The sequence below is a fragment of the Atractosteus spatula genome, chromosome 4, assembly GCF_055471065.1.
Source record: "Atractosteus spatula isolate fAtrSpa1 chromosome 4, fAtrSpa1.hap1, whole genome shotgun sequence".
NCBI lineage: Eukaryota > Metazoa > Chordata > Actinopteri > Semionotiformes > Lepisosteidae > Atractosteus > Atractosteus spatula.
Window position 1 is genome coordinate 64454537 of NC_142709.1, and position 27646 is coordinate 64482182.

General features: G+C 35.5%; 1 protein-coding gene across 2 annotated transcripts; it reads left to right on the forward strand.

The window, feature by feature from the left end:
- The first annotated feature begins 1131 nt into the window (after positions 1-1131).
- Positions 1132-26127, forward strand: tprg1 (tumor protein p63 regulated 1). Of its 2 annotated transcripts, XM_088913743.1 has the most exons (6): positions 1132-1252; positions 2295-2498; positions 4890-4981; positions 10775-10951; positions 22343-22496; positions 24939-26127. In XM_088913743.1, exons 2-6 carry the CDS (start codon positions 2301-2303, stop codon positions 25131-25133), a joined length of 816 nt encoding a protein of 271 aa, XP_088769869.1. In that variant the 5' UTR covers positions 1132-1252; positions 2295-2300; the 3' UTR covers positions 25134-26127. The 2 variants fall into 2 exon arrangements, with proteins under 2 accessions (XP_088769869.1, XP_088769870.1); XM_088913744.1 differs by lacking the exon at positions 10775-10951 and having other exon boundaries at positions 1146-1252.
- The last annotated feature ends 1519 nt before the right edge of the window (positions 26128-27646 follow it).

The following is a 27646-nucleotide window of genomic DNA, read 5'->3' on the forward strand; positions in this document are numbered from 1 at the left end:
CTCATGCCTGATTTTTTTATGTATTCCATAGAAGTATCACCTGGGTCACATTGACTCATCATCTTTTCTGATCATCCCCTCAGACAGAATTTCACCTAGAACATGATTGTTCAACACATCATCCCTAAATGACCATACTGTATGACAATAAGGTTCTCTTATTTCTCTTGCAACTGTCTAGGATGAACCTAAGGCAAAAAAAAAAATTGTCGCTTACATTTCACACTGAAGTCAAATTATTTGATCAACAGAGACAAGAAGAGGAAGTTCGGGTCACATACAGTATCTAGATCTGAATCATAAACAAGATGCAAATGATTCTAACTGTAAGCTCTTAGCAGGCGTTAAGGCAAATCTTGCACTAGGAATATAAAAATGACAAGTAGAGGCTAAGTGCATGCTGAAAAGCAGAAAGAATGAAAATACATGAGTTTTTCAGCATGAACTTAACCTCGACCTTTGCAGCTCCCAATTCAAACCTCAAAGAAAAATTACTCTTTCTTAATAAATACTGTTTAAGCCATATGAGTATGATACTACACAATTTTCAAATGTCATTATATAATGAAATACTGTATATTGGTAATGGAAATGTTTTCCCAGTGTAATAAAAACATTATAATTTAAAAGACAGCCTTAGGAAACTATTGCAATATCAGTTCCTGTTTGTATTTTGCTAGGGAGAGAGTGATTCATTACACCTTTTGTAGTCGTGACCACACCAGCCCTCAAGAATGTTCTGAAGGCCTAATTTATTGGTGGTCTTGTTTGTGTGTGCAGAGATGTCAGCACTGCACACTGTATTACTTTATTTATTAAATCCTCTTCCTATCTGTCATGGAGCTCAAATCCATTTTAATGTCAGCTCTCTGAAGCTTCTGTATTTTTTAAATCTATTTGTACTATTTATTAATTTCTGCAAACATTTGATAAAAATACGTAGTCTATCATTAAATGGGTGGGAGAACAGTATCTGAAAAACGAATCCATCAATATCTCAACAGCTGCGAAGCACAGGCTGCTTTTGTATCCAAAAGCTTTGCTTCCGTGGTTTATGTAACATACCTCCCACTACACACACTTTTGTTGTCATTGCGAAGTGTAATACAGTATCCAGGCAAGGTACCTGCTACATAAAAAAACAAGGAAATCACGTGATAAAGCGCACTTGTCAGTTTAGAAGGATTTCAATGTAGTGTATTTCTTTGCTTTACTTGCTCATTAAAATTATTTTTAATTATTTATTGTAGTGGTAAGTATGATGTTTCATGTAAAAGTGTACTTTAGTGTGTTTATAAATATAATTCGCCAGAGGTGGTTTTTACTGTTTGTTTGCACTTTTAGTGTTTGTTCTCCTTCCGCGTTTGAAAAAGTGACTGTACAATTGGTTGTTTTTAACGGTTGAGCTTCTTTTTACAAAACTGTAGTTTAAGAGCAGTGTTATTTAAAGGAATATTGCAGTGAACGCGTTCATGTAGTTTCGATTTACACTGTCGTATAATTAAGGGGCAGGTTTCCTCAAAGTTGCTTACTGATACGTGGAAGCGAGAGGATGCTATTCCTCTTTTCGTTTTCTCACAGTTGAAAGTATTATTAACATTATAGTTCTCGTTGTTGCTATTATTTATTAAACGACTTTTAACTGAGATAATATGATTACAATGTGATATAATTCCTGGATTTTAATGATATTTTGATATGCGTATGTTTATTTGTGCTATCCACAACTGAAATCTACTGTAATTGTTTTAATGTATTTGGAATACGTTTCAGTATATTCCGAATTGCCAAGGGCTGTCATGGTGTGCTGTCAATGTTACCTGCTATACAGTATGTCTCACACAAGCTTTTTTTTTCATTCTGAGTTGGCCCTTTCGCTCTGAATTAATTTACTTAAAAAGTCTTTCGTAAATTGAATCATATTTTCGCACACAGCTCTGAAGTCTCTGTTTTCGGTAGTTCATGTTGTTAACATAGTGTTGGATGAAGTTGTTAAGTGCCATGAATTCAGGCCCTTGTCATTAAGTAACAACATTAGAATTGCAATTTTAATATATATGTTGAACAGGTATTCTTCTGTGCATGTTTTATTGCACCACATCAATAATTGTGGTGGCCGATAATATGTACTTTATATCTGGTGGCAGAAGTCTGAACATCTACTTCCCTATTTGTTACACTTCCTTCTATGTTTTACTAGACAGATTTAAGGGTGACTGAAAATCTAATGATATTGACAGGCAAATGTAAAGTATATGAATCCATCTCCTCTTAGTATTGTTTTTCTACCTTAGGGCAAAATGTCTGTTGAGGCGGAGGCTGGATTCAAAGCAGTTGAGCTCGGAGCCACCCAAGACCCAGAGCAGGACAGACCTGACGCCCAACTGCCAGTGACCACAGAGAAGAGTGAAGACCCACACCTCAGCAGTGGGGTGAAGCCGGGGGACAAGATAAACATGTTGGAGCAGTACAAACTGAGAAGATTTTTTGTCCTGAGGGTAATGTGATTTAACAAAAAACAACAACTCACGTGATTGCAATTATTCCTTCATTTTGTTGTGCTACGAGTAATAAGTAACAAAGAGATCCAGCTCTGAGTGAGATCCTGGAGCCTCTTAGAAGCTATGAGTAAAAGCAGACTGTTACAAATTGAGCACACTGTGGAGGTTTTCGGATGTGAAGCTCTTAAACCATTATTACATATTTAAGTTTCATAGCAGGATTTCACCCCCTTCCCTGGCGAGTATTTGGCAAGTCCTGTTACATCCTGCATGAACTTAAACATTACCTTTGTTGAATTAATCTGAAGTTTTCACATGTGTGAGGGTGGTGTTAAAATTAAAAGATAAGCTGTGCTAAGACTCTCTATCAAAAGTACCAAACATTAGCTTGTTTGATAAAACCTACAGCTAACTAACCATGTCTTGAGTGTTTCCTTGAACTCAATTGCATATGAAACATATACATATAATAGGCAAACCTTACTGTAGTTTAACCTTTGCCTAATTGTTGTATTTTTATTTTTAGAATATTTGAAACTTATCTCAGATGGTTTTGCCTTTCTTCAGTCTTTGCGCACTGTGAGGCTGGAAAAACTAGCTTTCCCTTCCTTAATAGTAGGAATCCACAGGTATACTAAAAAGTATGTGGACCATACTACCAGTTTAAAATCAGAATATGTACGATAGGCCTAGATGCATCTCCTAGATGCACAGATCACCTTAAATTACATTATTCCTGATTTAAAACATGTGCTAGTTGCTACTCTCTATTTCATTATAAATGCTGCCTCCTGTATTTTCTTTCTCAGTTTATTTGTGAAGGAAGACAAGCAAAATATTAAAACTGTTTTAGTATCTCAATTTATAGTTACTCAGGGGTGTCGTTATTTACGTGCAAGTTCAAGACTGCTTTTTTCCATTAAAGCTGTAATAAGACAGCCAAGGATTGAACACCCCATCATTTAGACTTCCTGTCTGTAATAAATATGATTGGGTTTAATCAGATACAAAGCAAGTGGATTTCCTGCAAGGCTGTGCAATACTAACTTAATTAGTCTGGGATCAAATTTATTGACATGTCAACACCTTGTCAGGAGGAGCAGTGCAAATTTATAACAGTGTACAGATACCAAGAAAAAAAGGATACTAAATGACACAAGTGGTCCTTCAGTGAATATTAAAGTAACATCAGTTCCATTGCATGCAATATTTTAAAAACAGCTATATTAATTTGTAAAGCACACACTGAGGGCTGTAGGCATTTTGTATCTAATTTTAAATCAAGATTTGTGTCCATTTTGGATGGTAATCACCATGTAAACTGTCACAGTGATGGAAAAATGTGGTTGTGCAAGGAGTATAATTTTGTTGAAAAACTAATACTCCTTAGAGAAATGCACATTTCATGTATGAAAACAGGATTGGAAGGCCTTGATCGAGAGAGAACAGGAAAAATAATAATGAATCATTCACTTAAAGATTCCTGAACAATATTTAAATTGTCTTTGTTAACAGTATAGCCCTTGCATCGTACTGTACATACATGACAATCCAAATATGGTTTTATTCAGGCATTAAGGTCTCAGTGGCAGCATTTGATTTCATACATGATAACACTGTTCCTGGCACCAATTAAGGCTGAAAGACATTATTGAATCTGTTTAAAGCTATTTTGCCTGTTTCTTCTGATAAGTATTGTATCCAGAATTGTATACACGTCGGTCCCTGAACAAAGAACGAATCTGAATAAAAAGTGAAAAATTCTCCTGACAGATCTAAAAAGAAAAATCAAAATAGCTCCACAAATATGAAAAAATACAACTCTTTTCCACAAATCTAATGATAAAGTCCCTTTAGTGCCCAATATTTGGTACATCTTAGTATATGAACACAGAGGAAAAGATGGAGTGTAGGCTGTAAATCATCCTCTCCTGTCGTGTCTGTCCTGGTATATTCTTTCTCTAACTTTCCATTGCTTTTTAAAAAAATAGCATTGATGACTTGGACAGTGTGGGAAATTTCTGAGGAGATTCCAGTCAGTAGTAAATATATAACATTCTGTAGTTCACACTTTCTTTGAAAAAATATTTTTGAAGTTGTAACACAATTTGCTTGTGGAACTGCATGGTAAAATTAATTATACTGTATTTCTTTGAAGGTTCTGACCCCTGTATTTTTATAAGCCTCACTATTACAGGAGAATTTTGTGAGAAAACTGTACAAGATTCAGAAGAGACTAAAACAGTTTTTGGCCTGATATTTAATTTGTATTGCATAATTTTTTTTACTTAAAACAAAACAGCCCACACTATTTCAAATACCCAGTCCAGGCACCTCAGGATTGTCTCTTTTAATTAATTCACATGTTTGTTTGTTTTTCCTTCCCAGCCTGGTGCCCTTGATCAAGCAGTTGAGGATATAAAGTCACTGGTTGACAAGCAACAGGATGGCAGTATTCAGAGTGTCTGGCTCATGGCAGAGTGAGTTTTTAACAGTTCTTCTTAGTAATTCAAAAAGTTTAAAATATTTAATATTTAATTTTTTTAATTATGTCAAACTCTAAACTCTTACACAAAGGACCTGGAGTTCACATATTTTTGTTCTCCCTTGAACATTTTGAACTGTCATCCATAATTTGCAATATCACCTTTAGTCAAGATTTTCTTTCAGTAAGAGGTTTTTATATGGTGGAAAGACAGTGTGCTCTACCGGAAAGGTATTACGGTAATGCATTAAAAAATACTAAACAAAACATTGTGGGATAGAAAACACTTATGTATTGAACTAAAATGTAGGATGCGTTAACATAATGCACACATTGGGAATATTCAGAATTGTTTTCTCTGCTTATTTTAATGATTGATTTCTACTGCTCATTATTTGCTTCATAACACATTATGCTTCAAAGTGCTAGGTGAAAGGAGATATCTCTTATACACAAGTTAAGTCACATAACAACAGAAATGATGTTCTAATAACAAGTTCATCAGTACAGAAATCAAATGGAAATCACATGCTTATTGGAGGTATGAAGAATCTGCATTAGTATAAAAGAAAAAAATTACAGTGCACCTTTTAGATATTGTACATGCACAGTGTTGTTAGGGAGAAGACAGGCAGCATGATTTTTGTTTCCTGTGAAAACACTGAGGAGAGTTGCTTCCTTTCTAAAGTTTGAAAGCTTTAAAGAAACTGGAAGCTTTAAGTACATAAGAACATAAGATGTGTTAATAATGGGAGGAAACCCATCGAGCTTGCATGGTTTACATTAGCTAATTGATCCAATTGTAATCCTTCTAGAAGGACCAATGTAGCTGGGTACCCTGTTCCAGACTTCCACAATTCTTTGCTATCAGAATCTAATCTTAAATCTAAACAGTTTCTGTTCATTTCAATATTCATCTGAATGTTGTATGGAAGAAACATTATAGCTGGTAATATTGCTTCTTCATCCTGAAGATGTTAATTGTGTTATTTTATATGGATCATAAACTGCGTACTCATGAATCATCTTGTCATTTTCATGTAAATATTAACTTAGCAGACTTATGTTTTTTAATATGTCCTGTGTTTTTTATGGAGTGTTTGTTTGTAACCTGAAAGAAACAGACATACTCTAAGTGAAGTTCCTCTTATTGGTTGTACAGTGTGGTTTGTATGTCAGTATCTTTGAGCTGTGAACCTGTAACATTTATTGTCAGGGCTGTCCTTGCCGAAACATTGTGGTTGCGGTTTAGAGTTTGCTGTTTGTCACATCTAAACTAAAAACTTTGGAAATAACAAGTAGAAGTGTTGAGCTTTGAATTCCACAATGGCAACAGATACAATTTTAGTCTCCACCACTTTAGCTGAAAGCTATTTTTATGAGCACACTGCATGTTAGCACCATAATAATTTTGAGAAAGTATTGGCACTTTGGAGAATGTGACAGACCCTACCTTCAACATAGGCAATCCAAAGGGTTTGTATGCACAAAAAATGCACAGTGGTCATAAGAGGTGAACTCCAGCAGACTTTATTATAGACCTTTTTGAGTTCCTGTAACAAAAGAATGGCATTCATATACTGTATTGATATACAGTATATGCACATTGCAAAGCGGCCTCTACTGGCAAACTGTCTGTAACTGCAGCCCTTTCTGATACAAAGAACGTGACAGTTGTTTATACTGAAGGATTATTATTTTTACAACTCATCAGTATATTTTGTTTTTTGAAGCTTAAAAATGACATTGAAATGAATACTGAAACACAGATAGAGGATACAAGTGGAATCTGCATGGAAGTTCTTTTAAACAGGAATGTGGAACAAGCTAACCAGTTATGTTGTTCAAGCTGATGCCCTAACGTCTTTCAAGAAACAGCTGAATGAGACCACTGGACCGATTAATTACTAGCTTACAAACAGCCCAGGTGGGCTGAGAAGCCTCCTCTCCTTTGTAAATGTTCTTGTATTATTAACAAATTTATATTTTGAGTTAGCATTGTAGCATTGACAACTGACCTCTTTGTATTCTCAGTGTAAAAAATACATATTGCAGCTGCTCTTGAATTATTGGGTAATTCTGTATTCTAGGAGTAACCTACAGTATAAACCTTGTGTTGGCTTGTTATGAGTTACGTAGTAGTGCTAAACAAATAATTGACCAGTTTCTAAAAAGCCTAGGTTGATAGGCATTTTATCAGTTTAAATGAACTAATACAAACCTATATGTCTTATTAATAAGTTCTGTATTAGGCATGCTTTGGTCAATGACTAGCACTCTTTAGCTATGTTTCATTAAAAAAATTACATGCAAGCATTTTCAAATACATTTTAGATTTATGTTATGAGTCTGTTCTTTATGTGTAATGTACTAACACTTAACTTATTGTGGATACACAATATATAAACATTTTGTCAGTTATACATTAAATGCCTAATATATGCTTTACAAGTACCACAAATAGGACCTACTGTACAGTATATTAGATTTTAAAATCAGTTTTATGTTCAAGTAATTATTAACATTTTGTATTAATAATCAACATATATGTATCATAATAATCACTAAACATTAAAAAAACATGACCAAATTATATAATTATACAGTCAGACAAGTCATTTTACTGTTGTCTTGTTTTAGAATTCATCTAATATCAACTCATATAAACCACAGAAAGTATCGCCATTGTTGCCTCTTGGAACCTTGAACCAGTTTTTGCCAGCTGACCTTTGGGTAAATTAAGAGAGACTGTTCTTTGCAAAAAAAACTCCAGCAAGGCCTATAACCAGACATCTGACTTGTCACATGCAAACTGGTTGACCTCTAAGCAGTCCTCCCCTGGTCAAGGTCAGGTCATTCTGTTTGTGAGATCAAAGTCAGTGAAGCTTGGCCCCTGGATCCATTGTGCCTGTTTGGTAAAGTATCCACACTGCCTTAAGGCTTCAGAGCAGTCAAAGCAGTTCATTTTCTGGAGCAAATGTGTTGAAACATACCCTAGCATGAAATGGATCCCCCCCACCAACTTAAAAGAATCCATAAAAACATTCATTAGCTGTAAAATAAAGAGGTGGTGTGTAAAAACAAATAAAACAAGCTATGACTCAAGGTCTCATGGGATCAATTAAAAAGACAAATTGCACACAGAAAGTAACAGAGAAGCTGTTGAAAAAAGGAATTCACTTTTACTTAAGGGAGTATCTCTTTTGTGTGTCTTTGTCCCTAAACAGCCTGTAAATGCTATTAGTATACCTGTCAGCCTAAGTTAATGTGTGTTCATCCTGGTAACAGTTTTTCTGGAAGCAAATATAGACATTGAGGCATTTCTGGGCATGGGTCATGTTACTAGCCAACTGTGACTGGGATTCCCCAGGCAGGGTTAGGGTTAGCCAGGCCGAGTTCCCTCAGCTCCCAGTAAACCATGGACCTCTGTGACATCCTGGGTGTCTGCAGACTCACGGTTATATCAGTGAGGGACGCGCCTCTTTTCTAAATCAGCGCTGAACCTCCTGTTCATCATATCAGTAAACATTGATAGCTGTGAGAACCATTAGCTTGTGTTTAGCTTGGAAGTGCACAGACTCCAATTCATGTAGGTCTTATACTATAAGTTATAGTCACTTAAAAAAGCAAAAACTTTCCATCTCATTTTTCTTACAATATATTCACATTATATCCTGTGATGCTTGTATAGAATAATCTATTTATTTGCAAATTAAGGTGTTATTTAGAAAACCTTTTAATTTCTATTAAGTAGAACTATCAGTTGTTCATAGACTTGTCTTCACTTATATACACTTCACTCATATACTGTAAATCAGTAGAGGGATGTGAACTGTATGTTCCTTCCTCTAACCTGGCCAGAGCCATCCATTGCACATTTCTGACAGACTGCAAGGTTACAAGCACCTGTTTGGCCACAGTGGTCACCCATTCAGCTTTAGTACCTTGCCAATCCCAGTTACAGATTGCTGAGGAACAGGTGAGGTCTGGACCACAGGGCTCACTCCACATTCCAAACAGAATAATTGAACAATCTCAAAATATTTTCTTTTTGCCTTTGTGCCTGTGGATTATGGATTTGTATGGCTAAGCTTTTTTGCTGCCCACCTGTGTACAACATGGCACAGGGAGCCTTTGTCTGCCATTAATAAAGAGAGAGAAGTTGGGCAAAAGATCTTAAGATTGCTGTTCCCCAAGGCAAGTAGTAAACATTTGTACTGATCAATCTGCATATTTATAGATCAATCACAAATGTTAAAAAGTACATCAATGGTGTATTTTAGGAAAATAAATGAAGAAGAAGAGACATAAGCATTGGTTCCCTTTTTTAACTTTTTTGCGCTTGTAATCTTTTACAGCTTATTGACCTCTTGTTTTCTTTTGAATTTCACCATCTTTTGTCATTGTTCATTATTTTAAGAATGGCAGAGACAAGAGCAATCTAACCCTAGTTATTGTTCAAACACTTAATTTGTGTATTTTATCATGTATTTCCTTTTACAATAATGTAGAATTCACATTTCCAGACAGTGTTGTCAAGTTAGAATCAAAAGTGGTAACTCAAAGGCTGTCAGGTCCCATATAGGACCCACATATTCATGTGGTTTGGCACCAAAGCAAATGAATAGAATAAATTGCTTTAAAAATGTATAAGGGGTAAAGCAGCAATTGGGTGAGCACACCCTTCACCTAACTTGTGGCCTAAATACTGACTCCACCTTGGTGTGCTTTTGTTATACGAATTTTTACTTGGCTGTATGAGAAAAGGTTTTCTGTAATGCTGTTAAAGGAAGGTGGAGTCGTAAATCGTTGTGTTTGGCTAAACACTGCTAAACCCAGAGGCCCTTCAATTACAGAACACCCCTGCACTAAGATATGCTACAGGGAGTGTTACTTGGCTTCTGTGTTGTTACATTGGAAAACAAATCTTTTGAAAGGAAGAAATTAAACAAAACAATAATCTTCTATTGAACTTCTTTTTGCTGTCATTAAAAACTCAGAATCTACAGTCAATGATTGTCAGTGTTGGTCTGTTTATCTGTTCTGGTAAGATCCATACTCTATTCAGGTAAAAAAAAGTACTGTATGTGAAAAGGTGCTTTGAATCTTTTTTTTTTATAAAACCCTGTAGTTATACTAACACAGTTTCTGCTGAGTAAAGCTGTGATAGTTAGGTACACCTTGGATTTAAAAATGTTTACCACAAAATGGTATTGCTGTATAATTGTAACACTCAGTGTTTCTATATATTGAATTAGAAGTGTATAAACCAGCCTGTATTAATTTAATGTGTAGCAGAAAAGACCTGTAGAAGACCAATTATTCTTTCCACAGACTAAAATAGAAAATAATGAAAGAGGTGGATGGTGCGTTAGTAATAAATGTTCAAGTGGAGTAAGTATGGAGTAATCACTGTAAATATGGTCACACTTACTGTATATTAAGGTGCTGCTCAATAATATTTTAATACCATGATACAGTATTTAGTATATGGTTAATAAAGTTTAAATATGTTTCAATGACTACTCAATACCATATAGTCTGCATAAATGGTTATCTTACTACTATATTTTAATATTCTCTCCATACTTTTTTATGAACACTTCTCTTTTTTCTTAACAATCTGTATTAATAAAGTAAAACATAAAGTGTGTAAAAAATTCTAAGCAGCTTTAATAATGCTTTAATAATGTAAAGTTTTACTACAATCTGGGCCACACAGGTAACACAAGTTCTTGTGTTTGAGATTAATTTAAGTTAATTTTCATTTCACATACTGTAATTATAGGGTCGATCATTGGAACAATGAGAAGGAGCGTATCGTGCTGATCACAGATAATTCTCTGCTCATCTGCAAGTACGATTTCATGATGTTGAACTGTGAGCAGATGCAGAGGGTCCCACTGAACTTCATTGATCGCGTCTGCCACGGGGAATTCACCTTTCCCCAAAGGTCACTCATGTCGTAAGTATTCGTCCCATTCTGAAGGCATGTGGTGTGGGGATGTATTAAAAAGGAAAGACATGAACAGTACGGTAGGACACATAATGTTTCTGTGTTGATGCCGCCTTAAATCGCAAATGCCTAAAGGAAATTAAATGAAGAGGTTTGTGACGAAACTCACAGGCGGTTTACAGAGATAATATGATAGCAGAGGGCAATAAATAATTTGAAAAGAATGGGACTTCTGTTCCAGGGTAAATAAAATGTGGTCTCTCATTCAGTTTAATTGCTATGATTATGAAAAGTAACCCACAAAAGAAGCAAGGGAGGAGTCCCGTGTCATTTTAGAAAAATTCACCGGTAACTGATTACATTTAGTACAGAGGGTAAAATAGAAAATATTCTGCAACCACAGAAGGTATTTTATTTTTTAGAAAAATGTAAAGCAGTATTTTCTGACTTTCATTTTGATGTTTAAAAAGTGGAACGGATCCATCCATCCATTTTCTTAACCGCTTCATCCAGTAGAGGGTTGGGATGCATGGTGGAGTCCAGTAAGCATCAGGCACAAGGTAGAATATACACTGGATAGGGTGCCAGTTCATCACAGGACACAAACAGTCACACTCATATGAGGGCCAATTTTTGCACAAGCCAGTTAACCTATCAGCATGTCTCTGGACTGTGGGAGGAAACCAGAATATCCAGAGGAAACCCACGCAAAAATAGGAAGAACATACAGTACAAGCCTGAGACGTGAGGCAATTGAAATTGAACCCAGGGCCCCAGGGTTGTGAGGCAACAGTACTATCCATTGTGCCACTGTGCCGCTCAGCAGCTACCATATGATACAATCTTAAGGTTATAAACATGAGAAGGCCACTCAGCCCATCGAGATTTTTTGCAGTTAGAACCTTATTGATCTAAGAATCTCATCCAGCTGTTTCTTGAAGGAAGACAAGTTATCAGCTTCAGTCACATGCCTGGGTAGCCTGTTACATAATTCCACAACCATTTAGGTAAAGAAGTACCTGCACTTCCTCTTCTCAGTTTTAAGTGCACTTCAGAGTAGTTTCCTCTTGCATACTGTGGTTCGTGTTTCAGTTTTCATTCTTTATAAGTCGGTTGGGTTGACTTTTTCAGTGCCTCTAAGGATTCCTCATAGTGTTCTTCATTCAAGACTAAAAAAGTTCAAGTTACTTTTAGCCTGTCAGTGTAGCAAATACAGTTTTTTGGTCATTTCCAAACAGTTCTGAAGTGTGTCATCTTTCTAATAAGCACACCTGAAGCCAAAACTTGTGAGAAAATCAGCAGTGAAACTAAGATAACTATTTATTATAATTTACCTGAAAATTATTCCTCTAACACAACTGAGATTTAGGATGAATATCCATGAAGTGTAGATATGAAGATAGAAATTACTTTATTTACTCTATCTTGAATGTTTGATGGAAAAGGTACAGTAGCATCACACATTATATTGAAATAATGGCTGAGAATAATACTTTCATAAAATAATTTATATAATCAGAAATGCCAAATGCATTTACTGTAATTGCATTTATTTTCCTTAAACCAACCTTCATTTCCAATGCAGCAAGGGTATGAATATATTCAGAGCTAACTGTAGGGAGATTTCCATTTATGTACTTTTATTTTTTTAATCCACGGTGTGGCTCTCACCATCGAATGGGAGCCAGTAAGCTGCTCTATTTAAATGCATTGTGACTCAGGTTTGCTACCAAAAACATGCAGTTCAGAAACAGAAGACCTTTAAAATCTTGATCTTCTCCATTTTGAAACATTGAAAATAAGCTCACCTTTATTGTTTTTAAGCATTTTGTCTTGAAATCAAATACAAGAAATCATGTTCACTTGCAGGGGGTTTGCATAATAGAATATTGAGTGACTTTTACCCCTCATGTTTCATTACTGAAGTGCTTTATTAAACAAAAAGCAAGAAGACTTGACTTTTGAATACAGTACATCTCCATGTGTTCTCTTTAAAAAATCTGTTGGCTGCATGAAAAGAGCCTGTGACCAAACGCCTGTTTTTGGAATATACAGTAAGTGTTCCTTGCCAAGTGTCTCACAGACTCCAGGTGCGTACAAGTTAAGATTATGTGCTGCTGGCTGTTTCAGTGCTGTCAAGATACACAAAAAAACAACGGTTTGTTTCTTTTTTTCTGAACGAATGTCAGGAGTTTCCTCATGCTTTATCAGGGAAGCGTGTGATAGTGGTGACAGATCACTATTCTTTTTCTGGGGCTGGCAAAGCAAGAACCTGCAGCAAGTATGTTTTCGACTTTATAAATAAGCATCTCAAAGAAACTGAGATTGAAAAGTTTATCCAAGTTCTTCATTGTTGACAGTGTAGCGGAGTTTTGTATTTTACTTCCATCTGTGTTTACATACTAAATGTTCCTCATTGCCAATTTCAGTTTTGGACCAAGTAGTTCTAGGTTCTTCTGCAGCCTCATGGTCTTTCTCCTGGCTCACACCTGTCAGTGAGGTCTCAGAAAATTATCCCTGTGGTGTGTCTGAAGAGAAAGTAACAGTTTCAAAATGTTTTTTTTTCCCCTGCTTCAATCTGTCTAGACAATGTAATTACTGTGCTACACAGCAAATTATTAAAATAAATATTTTTCAGTGTGAAGCGCCTGTTGCCCACATTTTAGGATTCCTTTCCCCCTAAAAGGACCTACATCTTTCTTCTTTAGTGATGTGTAAAAAATATGTTTATCAGGCTGAGACAGAATCATAATGATATGTAAATTGAAAGGGAATGTGCTGTGCCTTTGTATATAAAGGTAGTAAAACAGTAAACAGGAGTGGCGCCATGAAACAGATCTTGAAGGCACTTCCGCTCCTGCAGCAAGTTACTGTATTCGTTTTTTAAATAACATCATCCTAGTGGTAATTAGTATCCATGCATCTGAGAATGAAGGAATCATCGCTGAGCCTTTGAAATGCTCAAGTTCATCATATCTTGCTTGATTTTAATATTAGGTTGATTAGGTCATTAATCTGCAGTAGGTGGCCTGTGAACTTAATCAGCAAGTTAGTTTTAACAGCAGGAGGTGCTGTTGACCATTTTAACAGCAGATTCAGTTTGCAACTAAGAAGACTGTGATGCTATTTGTTCAGGAAGTAATGAGTGTCCACACCTTATATTATATACATGTAAATAAAGTATTTAAAAGATATCTCTACGTTTAATTAAAATATATTTAATTAGTAAAAATATTTTAAAACATTGTTAATGCCCTGTTCATACTGTATATCTAGTGAATAGCATTCACCAAAAAACAACAAACAATAGTGGTTCCTATTTTGGTGCATTTTCAATACCTTTCAGTGTGTGATATATAATCTAACCAAATGCTTATTTGGCTTTTTTTGTTTAATTATAACAATTTTCTGAGCTATGCACACAACAGTCATTCTCTTATGAATGATGTAATTTAAAAAATATTGTAAAAGGCTAGTAAAACAAAGAATGAGAAAAAACAGAGCTTACATATTGTTAAACACTGTGAATCACCTCACACACCTGTTTGGGAGCACTGAAGTGCGGTTGTCAGCCACCGGCAGAATTCCCTCTCTGTCTAAATGTTTGTCTGAATATACTCACAGGGTTCTACGACACAAGTTAACCCTTTGTGTTGAAAAACTCTGTTGTTAAGTATACAGTGGTGTGAAAAAGTGTTTGCCCCCTTCCTGATTTCTTATTTTTTTGCATGTTTGTCACACTGAAATGTTTCAGATCATCAAACAAATTGAAATATTAGACAAAGATAACACAAGTAAACACAAAATGCAGTTTTTAAATGAAGGTTTTTATTATTAAGGGAAAAAAAAATCCAAACCTACATGGCCCTGTGTGAAAAAGTGATTGCCCCCTAAACCTAATAACTGGTTTGGTCCACCCTTAGCAGGAACAACTGCAATCAAGCGTTTGCGATAACTGGCAATGAGTCTTTTACAGCGCTGTGGAGGAATTTTGGCCCACTCATCTTTGCAGAATTGTTGTAATTCACCCACATTGGAGGGTTTTTCGAGCCTTAACCGCTTTTTTAAGGTCATGCCACAACATCTCAATCGGATTCAGGTCAGGACTTTGACTAGGCCACTCCAAAGTCTTCATTTTGTTTTTCTTAAGCCATTCAGAGGTGGACTTGCTGGTGTGTTTTGGATCATTGTCCTGCTGCAGAACCCAAGTGCACTTCAGCTTGAGGTCACGAACAGATGGCCGGACATTCTCTTTCAGGATTTTTTGGTAGACAGCAGAATTCATGGTTCCATTTACCACAGCAAGTCTTCCAGGTCCTGAAGCAGCAAAACAGCCCCAGACCATCACACTACCACCACCATATTTTACTGTTGGTATGATGTTCCTTTTCTGAAATGCTGTGTTACTTTTACGCCAGATGTAATGGGACACACACCTTCCAAAAAGCTCAACTTTTGTCTCGTCAGTCCACAGAGTATTTTCCCAAAAGTCTTGGGGATCATCAAGATGTTTTCTGGCAAAACTGAGACAAGCCTTTATGTTCTTTTTGCTCAGCAGTTGTTTTTCGTCTTGGAACTCTGCCATGCAGGCCATTTTTGCCCAGTCTCTTTCTTATGGTGGAGTCATGAACACTGACCTTAGCTGAGGCAAGTGAAGCCTGCAGTTCTTTGGATGTTGTTGTGGGGTTTTTTCTGACCTCTTGGATGAGTCGTCGCTGCGCTCTTGGGGTAATTTTGGTCGGCCGGCCACTCCTGGGAAGGTTTACCACTGTTCCATGTTTTCGCCATTTGTGGATAATGGCTCTTACTGTGGTTCGCTGGAGTCCCAAAGCTTTAGAAATGGCTTTATAACCTTTTCCAGACTGATAAATCTCAATTACTCTGTTTCTCATTCGTTCCTGAATTTCTTTGGATCGCAGCATGATGTCTAGCTTTTGAGGATCTTTTGGTCTACTTCACTTTGTCAGGCAGGTCCTATTTAAGTGATTTCTTGATTGAGAACAGGTGTGGCAGTAATCAGGCCTGGGTGTGGCTAGAGAAATTGAACTCAGCTTTCCAAAGATGTGATAAACCACAGTTGATTTATGTTTTAACAGGGGGGGCAATCACTTTTTCACACAGGGCCATGTAGGTTTGGATTTTTTTTTTCCCTTAATAATAAAAACCTTCATTTAAAAACTGCATTTTGTGTTTACTTGTGTTATCTTTGTCTAATATTTCAATTTGTTTGATGATCTGAAACATTTCAGTGTGACAAACATGCAAAAAAATAAGAAATCAGAAAGGGGGCAAACACTTTTTCACACCACTGTAGTTTTGCGAATGATATATGGATTGAGAAGCAATTGTGTAACAGACATTGTGACTGCAGTCAGCTGTCTTAAGTGATATGTGGTTGGTGAAAAACTTTTCACATTTTGTTTTGAATGGTTTTGTTTGAATGTCCATTCTAATTGCCCTGTATTGTAAGGAAATAGCTTTCACACACACATATATACAATATACTATATACATCTTTTCAGATTAAAATGGTTTCTGCACTAAACTGTCTTAAAAATAATTAAACTGTAATGAAATGAAAGGAAGACTTAAACGCAAATGCTTTCTGTTTTAATCCCTGAAAGGCATTGGAAATATAGTAGCTCAACAATGTTGTCAACAATGATGTTACAAAAAGTTTCTACCTTGTACATTTAACATAATAATTCACACTATCTACATTATCCAATTATTTAATTGTATTTGTTTGTTTATCCTTTTTATATACTGTATTATATACCATCCTCTGTTATTTATAGTGTGAAAAGTATTCATAATTGTGAACTAAAGAACATGGGAGAAGAAGTATTTAACTGTTAAAATGTAAAATTAGAATTTGCTTCACCTGCAGTTTTGGGAAATTAATTCTGAACTGTGTGTCTTTTTTCCACAAAAAAACATGCAGAAACATAAGGAAAAATGTATTACACATACAGTAAAATGTATTAAGAAGTCTTAAGTGAAAATCCTGGGATATGCTTTTAAAGGAGCAATACATCAAAACAGCAGAAAGATTTTATTTCAATTCCTTCTTAGTAGATGTTGTTTCTTATGGATGTCAGTTCATTAATCAGTGGCTGATGGACTGAAGATGAAAATCTTTGCTTTATAAGCCTGTGTCTGTTGCTAGATCCATCAGAGGCATAACTGATAAGCGCAACTTCACTGAACCAAGACCAAATTTGTTTGATGTTTTTTTGTTCTGTTAGAGTCCATTAGTATGGTATGAAGCAACAAAAATGACAAATGGAACTTTAGCTGTTTAGACAGCTTCCTTGTATTTTTTTGAATACAGATGTGCACTTTTATATGTGCAGCAGCTCCCTAATCAGCCATGACACATATTCAGAAAAACAATAGTTTTTTTTTTCTTTTTTAATTGTGCAACCCATAATGGTTCATTCATCCCCTAAGGTGTGGGAGAGAGAACTAAGAAATACAACCTGGTCACACCTGCTTCCATCTTTTTTTTTAATGAAGCCATTACTCCATAACTCTCAAGGTCATTACCTCAAGGGCTGGAGCTAGAAAATGCTGAGGAGAAGAGAGGGGTGTTAGCAGGCTCTTGTTATAGCATAGTATTGAGCAATCAGGAGTTTTGTTTATTGGCTTGCAGACAATGTGGGACATGCGCCATGACAGCTGAAGCCTGCTCAGATATTTATCTTGTTTGTTGACTTACGAGTGCACAGCTTTCACAGTGGCATAAGAATTCCTGTCTGTCCTTACTGAAGAAGTGTGTGCATTTTCCTTTTTTTAAGGTTGGGGAAGGAGGCAGGGTGGTGGTGGGGCATGTGTTTGTGTTTGGAGGTGGGCTTTCAACTGTTTTACATTTTTTTCTTTAGAATCCCACAGCTGGCTAAACTTTTTTTTTAGTACAAACTTTACAGAGAGATTGATTCTTTGCCTTGTCAGTGACAGATTTGATTGATTATTTTTTATATTGTTGCGGTTGTGCTCTCTCCCTCTTTCTCCATCGATCCTTCCCTGTCCTTCTCCTTCACTCTGTATCTCTCTTTTTCTCTCCTGTCTTTTTCCACTTTCTCTCACTGTGTAAACAGTGAAAGTCCAAGCACCAGCCCTATGTACATGATTAGTGCTTTCAGGATGTTTGGGTGTATGAACTAGGCCTGCCTTGCCTGTCCAGGCTGGTTTGCCCATAGCGATAGCTTACTTGTGGAATTTTGTGGTTTTGATACAATGGAAATCACTGGGCGTTCAGACAGAAAGGATGTGTACTGTATATAAACACCTCCCCTAGCATGCTTTCCTCAGGTGAAATAAGACCTTTCGATATCTGAAGCCTACATTTTTGTGTGTATGTATTATATGTATATATAATTATGTATGTTTGTCAGTGAGGTCCCCTTTTGTCTTGTCATTTCTCAGTACAAAATGTTTGTAATGAAGGAGTGCTCACTCTCCCATTGTCATCTTGAAAAAGGTTGTGCAAAGAGAGTTGGAAATTGCGACATTATAAATAACACTCCTCCCTGCGTTTGAGATATATGATTAGGAATTATTTATAACACAAGCTCGGCAGGATGTGCTCTTATCTGGTCACAGCAGGGTCTTGAGTTTTTGATCGTTCAGACCGCCTTCTCCTATAATTTAAATGATCTAAACATTAAATGGTGGTCTTTGGCTTATTTACTAAGTTCAGGGAAACTGAGAACTGGGAGCGAGTCCTGCTTCTGCTTTTTATGTGATATTAATGACAAATAAAAGCAGAATATATCATACGTACTGTACAATATTGACAAAACAATGCCTAAACAGCCTCGCTGAAAAGCTCTTTTCCCAAGTGTTTATTGTGAAAATTATTGCATTTCAGGTTTTTAAATGTTTATTAAGATGCAGACATAACCAAGGCAACCAGGTAACATAATTACCTGCTGTACCATAAATTGCCCATATGAAAATGATGTCTTGTCACTAATTTAAAAACCTAGTATACACATCATTATCATACCAGAAAACATTCTGCACAGATCATTATGATTTCAGCTCACAGACAAGTGAAAAATGACCATTTTACTGTTACCTTTTTAAGGCCCTTTTTTAATGTGATGTTTTCAGTAGTAAAAGACTATGCCGGAGGAGGAGGGTGGGGATGGGACTGCTGTGCTCAACATTCTTTAAACCTCTTAATCCTTCTCTTTAAACAAGCAGTCACGACAAAAGCATGTGATCAATTAAAATCCCAAGAAAAAACTAAAACTAAGAAAAAAAACACAAAGAAAGTGATTTCTAACATTTTATGAATAAATATCTGTAAATAACTTGTATTGATAATAAATTGTTTTAATTTTGTTTTGGTTTATGTCATTTGTAGATCTACATTTGGTGATGCATTCCCATATTTATACATTTTAAATTGAGTGCCTTTACGCTGCTCTAACCAGGTCATGATGCTCAATTGTCAGGCAATTATTTCTCTCTGCCTCTTGCTCTTGGTGAGCTTAAATGGTTGATGGGGTCCACAGCGCATCCTCTCATCCTTGTCATGAACCCTTGGCAATGAGTAACATAGGGCCAACACTGACAGAGTGAAATATCTTGTATCTTGGCATCCACTAAGGAAAGTCTGGTCTAGTCATATAGGCTTCAGTAACTCACTTACATTAGGGTATGTTTTAGTTATTTTTGCCCAGGACTACAACACAAAGACTTGGCTTTTTAGTAGAAAAAACTTATGTAATAAAAAAAAAATAGCTTGCCCAATCTCTTATTTTTCAGCATGCACCGTACAAAATAAAAATATGAAAAAGGCCTTCATTTGTTCCAGGACTTGCAATTGCAATTGCAAAATGAGCTTCAGGGCTCTTCTTCCTTTATTGATATTTTGTATTGAACTTCTTTTCAACAAACATAAGTAACAGACAAGGATTTGATTCATTGCTAAAAACACACACAAGAAATGAAATGCAAACTCTAAAATGCTTCCTCAGAAATAATGGTTAGTTATTTATGAAAAGTCTGACTTTTTGCACTTTTACTGCATGAATATTTCTGTGAACTAATTGCTGTCCAGTTACATTATGAAATGCAGAAGTTCTCATTTTCTACTTGTATTTGATATATGAAATCATGCTGGTTTTAGCTATTTTAACTCAATTTTTTATACTGTATATATTGACATTACTTACTAGCTTAATCGCACTGGGCCCTATATACACATAAGCATCAAAGTGCTGAGGCAATAGTGAAGAGTACCTACAGGTAAGAGAGTACCTACAGTAAGTGTTTTGAATATAGGGTGTACTGTCTTTAAAAGGGTATTAAAAACAAAGGAAAGGGTTTGGCTTTATTTGTTGGTTTTTCCATTATTATTTTTCTTATAATACAAAATTGCCCGAAGCAACTTTTAATTGTTGTTTACTTTGATTTTAAAAGAGGTTCTTGTTTTCAGCTTTTTTATTGAAAACCTTTAAAGAAATTGGCAATGAATGTTGTTTTTATTATTATAAACTACTTCACTCCATATTGTAAATAAGGGATTTTTCTGTTTTTTCATCTTATTTACTAGTATAAAATTATAGTAGTATATTCTTATTTAGGACTAATTTAATTAGTGTACTCGACACTGCTGAGAAACACTTTATCATGTATATCTGCTGATCAGAGTATAGAGTTTAAGAACCCTGTCTATTTATTTAATCTGTAAATTCAGTTTTAGAAGACTTGCATAGTTTTCAAATTTAGTAGTTCTGTTTCTTCAAAAAATGAGCCATTCCTAAATCCTAATAGCAAGTTAGTACACTAGAGTTTAGTATGAATGAAGAAAAGCAAAAGCAGAAGAGCAATTGCAAACATTCAGATTTACAGTAGAAGTGTATAAACCTGTTATTTCTCATGAATCATTGTATTGATTTATTCATTTTTGTATGCAATTGTAAATAGTAAATTTACCATTTCTACTAAAACATTGTTTTTTATTTAGTATTATGCTGATTTATTTAACGTTTATTAAAATTAACATTAATTTGAAGAAGAAAACACACACACACTAAAACATTGTTATTTAGTAAACTTAAACCAGTACCCAGAGACTAGGTATAATGAAACACCCAAAGTATTTGAATGTTGAAATGCAAATTTACTTTTTTCTGTTTATGGGCAAGTTTAGACTTAGTAAAAATGAGTACACTTCCAGTTTTCTGGAAATTGGATCTGTAAGGGGGGTGGGGGTTGCAGTAGGGTTTGTGTGATGAAGAGGGATCTGATTCAACTAATCCAAATAAGATTTGAACCTTTGACTTTGTAGCCCTGAGGGGACTACAGAGGCAATGCATCCACACCCTGAAAGTGAAAAGAAGAATCCCCATTTCTCAGTAACCTTTAAGTTTAACAGACCCCTGTCAACAGCAAGGGGTGCAGCAAATTATCAGCAGATCTGGCACAACCCATCCAGCCTGCTGCTTTTCTGGAAAAGCTACCAGGTATAGGATACAGTTTTGGAGAACACTGGCAAACATTCATGCCTTGTGGATAAAGTATAGGCAAATTTACAAACTTAGTGCTAAGCAGCAATGGACAAACTGTAAATAGTGCATTGTATAAGAGCTCTTTGTAATGGAATGATGCCAGTGGAATTTCAGTTACTGAATATGTTGTGTTTAAAAGCTTGCTCTTTGTGCCAAGCTATGAACTTTCCTCTGAGGCTTACTTAAACTTAAATTGTAAAAAGAAAATGTGCCCAAAGGTGTTTTTTTTCTCTTAATCTTATTTATTAAAAAAGGCGGGGGGGGGGGAGGGAGTTGCATATTTGTACAATTGACAAACTTGAAATTGCCTTCAAGGGTAGTAATTAAACGTGGAATCATCTTTTAAAATTGAGGCAAAGGTAAGTATTAATCCATCCATAAGCAATCTTTAGCTAACGTCTAAACTACTCAAGTTAACAGACCAAACAGACCTGTTGATAAAGGAGTATTTTACTTTTTTATTTTTAATGTCATTTGTATGGAATTATAAAATGGGTGTGTCAACTATTAAGTTCTGCCTAATGGAAACCTCTTTTAATCTGGAGAGCTGTAAAAATTTTACTGTCTGAATTTGAGTTCATTGGCAAATAGCTGTGACACTAGTTTAAGTAATCAAAGAGTACTATTTTTACAACTCACGGTAATTACTTATGATCAGTGACCCTCATTAAGAGTTTTTTACAGTATGATTCTATGATTTACTGCTGAGTAATAAATAAATTCTGCTGCTAATAAATTCAAGAAGACTTGTGTGACAGCACATTCAATGTGAAAGACCTAATACAAAAGGGAATAACTAATGAAATCTCATTTCATTCATTCATTTCTTCTCTTTTTCTGAATCACTTCACACTCTTTCTTTCCACCTGTGCAGGAGAGAGGGGGAGGGACTGCGGGTTTACTGGGACAGACTGAGGGAGCCTACATTCACCTCTCGCTGGAACCCCTTCACTACTGACTACCCCTTCTGCACCTTCACTTCCCATCCAGTGAAGGACGCGAGTGAGAAATTTGCAGCCATGTGTGAAGTAAGTGTATCAGATGCATCAGACGTACTTTTAGCTTTTTCAGAGAATGCTCTTTTAGGTGATTTGCAATGTAATATATTGCACACTATATACAGTATATCTGCAAAAAAGTGAAGGAGACAGATACTGTACAGGTAGAAGGTGACAGACTGAACCCTATGTGTTTCTGGGGAAGAGCAGAGGGTGAAAAGCATCCTGTTATTTTTTTCAAAAACAACAAAGTGAACAGGTGCAAGTAAAAGAAGTCCAAAGCTATTCACACTTAATCCTTTAACGCAGTCCATCTATCCATTGGTGTCCATCCTGGTGCTGGAGGGCTGATGTGTCTGTAGGCTTTCTAGGTCTCTTTGTAGCGCCAGTATTTGAAGAGCTGGGAGAAGAAGTTAATATGGTCCTACTAAGCCAATAATAAGCTGCTTTAGGTGAAGAATAGAGTTGAAATGAAAACCAATAAATACAGTGGTCCTCCATGACCTGGATAGGACACCTCTACTTTAATGAGTAAAGCTTGTTCTTAGTTAGTCTTTTTCAACTCTACTTATTTCTCCTGAGGCTGAATTTAGCACCTTAGTGACTGATTGCCTAACTAAAGAAAATGAGGCGTGTGTCTACATTTTCGTGGTTGTTAATTAGCCAATTAAGTAGCTCAAGGAAACCAGCGCTCCAGCCACAAGGGATAAGGTTGTGGCAGCCTTGGACTGCTTCAGGTGTTTACTGTACATATCTTCAAGGCCTTCTTGATTCTTCCAGAAATACATTTCCACCTCTAATTATTAATTATGTAATGTTAATAGATTAACCAATTTTAGCATATCATGGGAGGTTGTGATTTATCTGTCAAATGCCGGAGCTCACATGCCATATTTGTACAACTAGTTACTGTAAGTCCTGAGTACAAATGTCTAAAGCTGTGACAGGATTAATGTAGTGTGAAAAGTGTCTTTCTGAGCTTGCCCATACAAAAGTGGTATATATATCCAGTGCATAAGATACTACAACAGTTTACAGCACAGATCACAATCCAGTCCATGTTTTTACAGCAGGGTGGACTGTGAGAATGCAGTCATTCGTATAAAGAAATCACAGCCAAAACCTACAGAATTAACATCATTTCACCCCACCTAATGTTAATTATGAATCTGGAGCTGCAGTTTCATTTGTGAAGTACAGTATATCAGTATTTTTAATCAGTATGTTTAAGATCGAAAATGATGTAGGTGTTTATTCTTGATTGCATAATGATTCTTTAAATTTAAAACAGCTCAAATAAGTACAGATATAAACTCTTCTTTTATTCTAGTAACTTGTATAATTCTAGTTGTACCAACATCCATGCATTTCAAAATACAGATGTTTCAGCTACAAATATATAAAAGTTCAGAATAAACCCTACAATCCTATTAAACCCCTTTTAATACCTTTGTAATGTTTTACTCTTTGGTACTGTTTGTAGATGAGAACAAATTAAAATGTGTATTACTCTATATGCATTTTAATTATTGGATTTAAAAAAAGTAAATTTTCATTTATTTGTTTTATATTTTCATCTAGAATTGTTCAAGTACCAGAATGCCATACCTTAGTGGGTGATCTGTGTGGTAGGAGTATTGGTGTCAGTTATTACTGACAAGTGAACTGTTTAATTTGGTAGTGGCCAAAGGTAGTGATGACTGATATTTCTTGGAATTCTTTTCTTAGGAATTGAAATTAAATCATGTAAGAATCATCAATATAACCAGGAAGTGAGTTATGCTGCCTCACCCTTTTCTCTTTGAAGAACAAATACAAGTTATTAAACAAACCTATATTTTACAAGTACAAAGCTAACATATTTTCATAGAATTTTGGCTCAAAAAGTAGGTTTACATTTTGGGTAGGGCCACTCAAATGCTGTGTAGAAATGTTCCATTCATACAGTCCTGCATACTGTAGATGGGCAAGATAATACAGTAAGTATATGTGAAATGTCTAATTATGAAAAATCACAGAATGGTTAATACAGAATGGGGTGACAAATTTCAAATATACATTTGATATTTATTTAATTATAATATACATTTGTTGAATTCTATGATGTAATACGTTACAATATATAAAACTAGCATTGATTACAGTTGGAGTGTATTTTAATCAGAAAGAACAAGATTTATTACAATGCAGGATTCATTATTTACTTTTTCATTTCCTTAATAAATCAGATGGTTCTAGTTCAGAAAATCCACTGAGTGCTTCATCTTTCCATTTAATGCTTTTGTTTTACTTCTTTCAAAATGGTCGTTTTTTATCATATTTTAAAACAACCTGCAGAGAACTGAAGGAAAAATTGGTCTGGTAGCAGGGCATTTGCCTTTGCCACAGAAGGAGTCAAATATCATAATGTCTTGCACCTAAACCAACCTTCTGATGGTGCCCCTGCATCTTTCCAATGTGCTAATCCCACAGCTACAGCATTTCAGAGAGCAGCTGGTCCAGGCAGCTCAGAAGGCTCATGAATGGAAGCCAGTCCCAGGAAAAGCCAACGGAGTTCTAGTGCTAAGTCAGCCCATCCTCATCGAGACCTATGTGGGTCTCATGTCCTTCATTGGGAACCAGAATAAGCTGGGCTACTGCTTGGCTCGGGGCAACATCGGCTTCTAGGTATCCTGTTTTGGTGTTTTTCCTCTCTTTTATATACAGCGTGTCCTGGGGTGACTATGATTCCTGTTTCTATCACTGGGTTACTGTAAAAAAAAGTCACTAAAATACACTTTAGTTTAATGCATTAACACAATTGGTAGATGATGTTTTAAATTACCGTTTAAATATTGTAATGACTTATCAGTTCCAAACAAGCACCTGCTTGCAGTCATGACTAAAAAAAGCCACCAAAGTTTCAACCAGCAACAGAAAGAATGGTGTTCACCTCTACACTGAGTCATGTTAGAACATCTCATGGAAGATGTGCACATGAACACTAGCAATGGAAGATGAAAAGCACCCTGGACTTGTACTGCGAGGCAATGCTATACACCATTGAACACTTACACGTATATACATACAGAATGCATTGCATACTAATGCAATAAACTGGATCTCATACCTGGATTTATGAGATATAAACTCATTTTGTACTGTACCAAACCCACACCACATGAAGAACTTAAACAATGTTAGTAATTTTGTTCTGTGGTTTCCCAAAATAATATGTACAGTTATTGTGGCTCAAGGTCATAATTGCACACTGTAAGGTCTTGAGTCAAGCAGGACAGGTTGCATCTCATTTAAGTAAAATAGCTTTACATCAGAATACTGTAATTCAGGTAGATTTGCCAATGCTTATAAAATTCAACTAAATAATACGAAACTACCATGAAGGGGCACTTTATAAATTAGATCATTACTGATTGTACGTATCTCTGAGAAGCTTGTGTGCATAGACTAAGTTTAATTTACAAATAACATTTTTCCATACTTCTGTTTTTTAAAGGAATGTGGTTACAGTACATTTGTTGCTGTATGTATCATTTTTAATATTTAATAATGACTTTCAAGCTTTAAACACGTAATATATAAGATGTTTGTATGTGCTGATCTTAGTGGATTTACAATGTTAAAAACATTCAGTATGCCAATAAAGACAGCATTGAATAAGTAATGTATTTTGCATGAACTTTTTATGAGACACATTTCTTCCATGTGCAGACTTCTCACGGCTACTTCACATGTCAATCTGCGCTTTGAAAGCCAGAATACCATGGAAGTATATTGTCATTTGTGTGGAACAGTTTGTAGAGTGTGATTACTGTAATGTGGAACACTGGAAATTCCCAGAATTATCACCTTTCTGTTTTAGTTCATTTTGTAATTTGTTGTAGAATTGCTGCACTGGTGCTGAGGTGTTTTTTACCCATGTAGTTTCAAATTGTGAATGTTTCTGTATTTGTCTTTACTTCAAAGAAGAGCTGAGGAATATTCTTATAATATAAAACAAATATGGCTGCCCACTCAAATAACTCATTTTCATTTTATTGTATTTTATATACTAGAGAAATATACTGTTTTATATACTATACATTTTGTGTTTGTTTTGTTAACCATTTTTTGCCTTGATTTGTTATTTATCCCCACAATCAAGAATAGCACATTATAAGCAGAGGAAAGAGGGATGTCTTCAGTAAATACAGAAGGAGTACATTTGTAATATACAGTAGGTCCTGTCCAGCAGTGATTATACAGTAGCTGGCATTATGTGTACAGGGTAGTGATCTCAGGCTTACAACAGCATACAGTACTTCTGATTAGATATTAGAATGCATCTCGCTATACCAGTGTGATCATTGACAATACTATATGCTGTTCCAGCTTTGATAAAGATCAGTTTGTACAGCAAAATATGCAAACTTTCCCACCTCTAAGGAACTAGAAGTATAGTTTCTAAATTTAGTGGTAGAGCAATCCACAGAACTCTTTTCATATTCATTTTGTTTTCTCTGTCTGTTCTATTGAAGCCAAAGATTGATTGTTAAAATTGAGTGAGTGATTCTCATTAATATTTGGGAAATAAAAATTATAATAAAAGTAGATATCCTTACATTCATTTTAATCCATACAATTCTATTTTCCTAGCTTAGTAACAATTTATGTGCCATCTATAATAAAAAACATCATTGCAGCACAAGTATGGCAGCAGTGTAAAGTAATGGTTAAGACTTTCAACCAAAGGTTTGTGGGTTCAGCTGCTGGGTGGAACTCTGTTGTTTGACCTCTGAGTAGGGTACTTTAATCAGATTGCTCCAGTAAAGCTAAAATGTTTCAAATGTTTTTTTTTCAGAGTGCAAGGTATTGTTTTATTATACTTAACCAATTCATTTTTATTTTAAAATTAATGTGTGTATCACAGCTATGTCACATGTTCATAAGTACTTTAAAGGCCAGAATAGCATGGAAGTTTAAATTAGTATTTAAATCATAAATAATCTTATGAATCTCTCTGGCTCTTATTAAGTGTTTACAGGTTAAAAATGGTACATGAATTGTACATGAGGTTGTATGCCAATTGGAATATTCAGAAAGGAAAATATCACCATCTGAACAGTACTTTTTTGTTATTAATTTTGTTGTGTTTTGTCTAAAGAAGTTATTTAAGTTGCCAACTCACAAGTTTACAGTGG

Coding starts and splice junctions, on each gene's coding strand:
- tprg1 (XM_088913743.1), top strand. CDS start 2,301: ATGTCTGTTGAGGCGGAGGCTGGATTCAAAGCAGTTGAGCTCGGAGCC. Junction 4,982..10,774: donor AGTGTCTGGCTCATGGCAGA/GTGAGTTTTTAA, acceptor CTGTAATTATAG/GGTCGATCATTGGAACAATG. Junction 22,497..24,938: donor AATTTGCAGCCATGTGTGAA/GTAAGTGTATCA, acceptor CTAATCCCACAG/CTACAGCATTTCAGAGAGCA.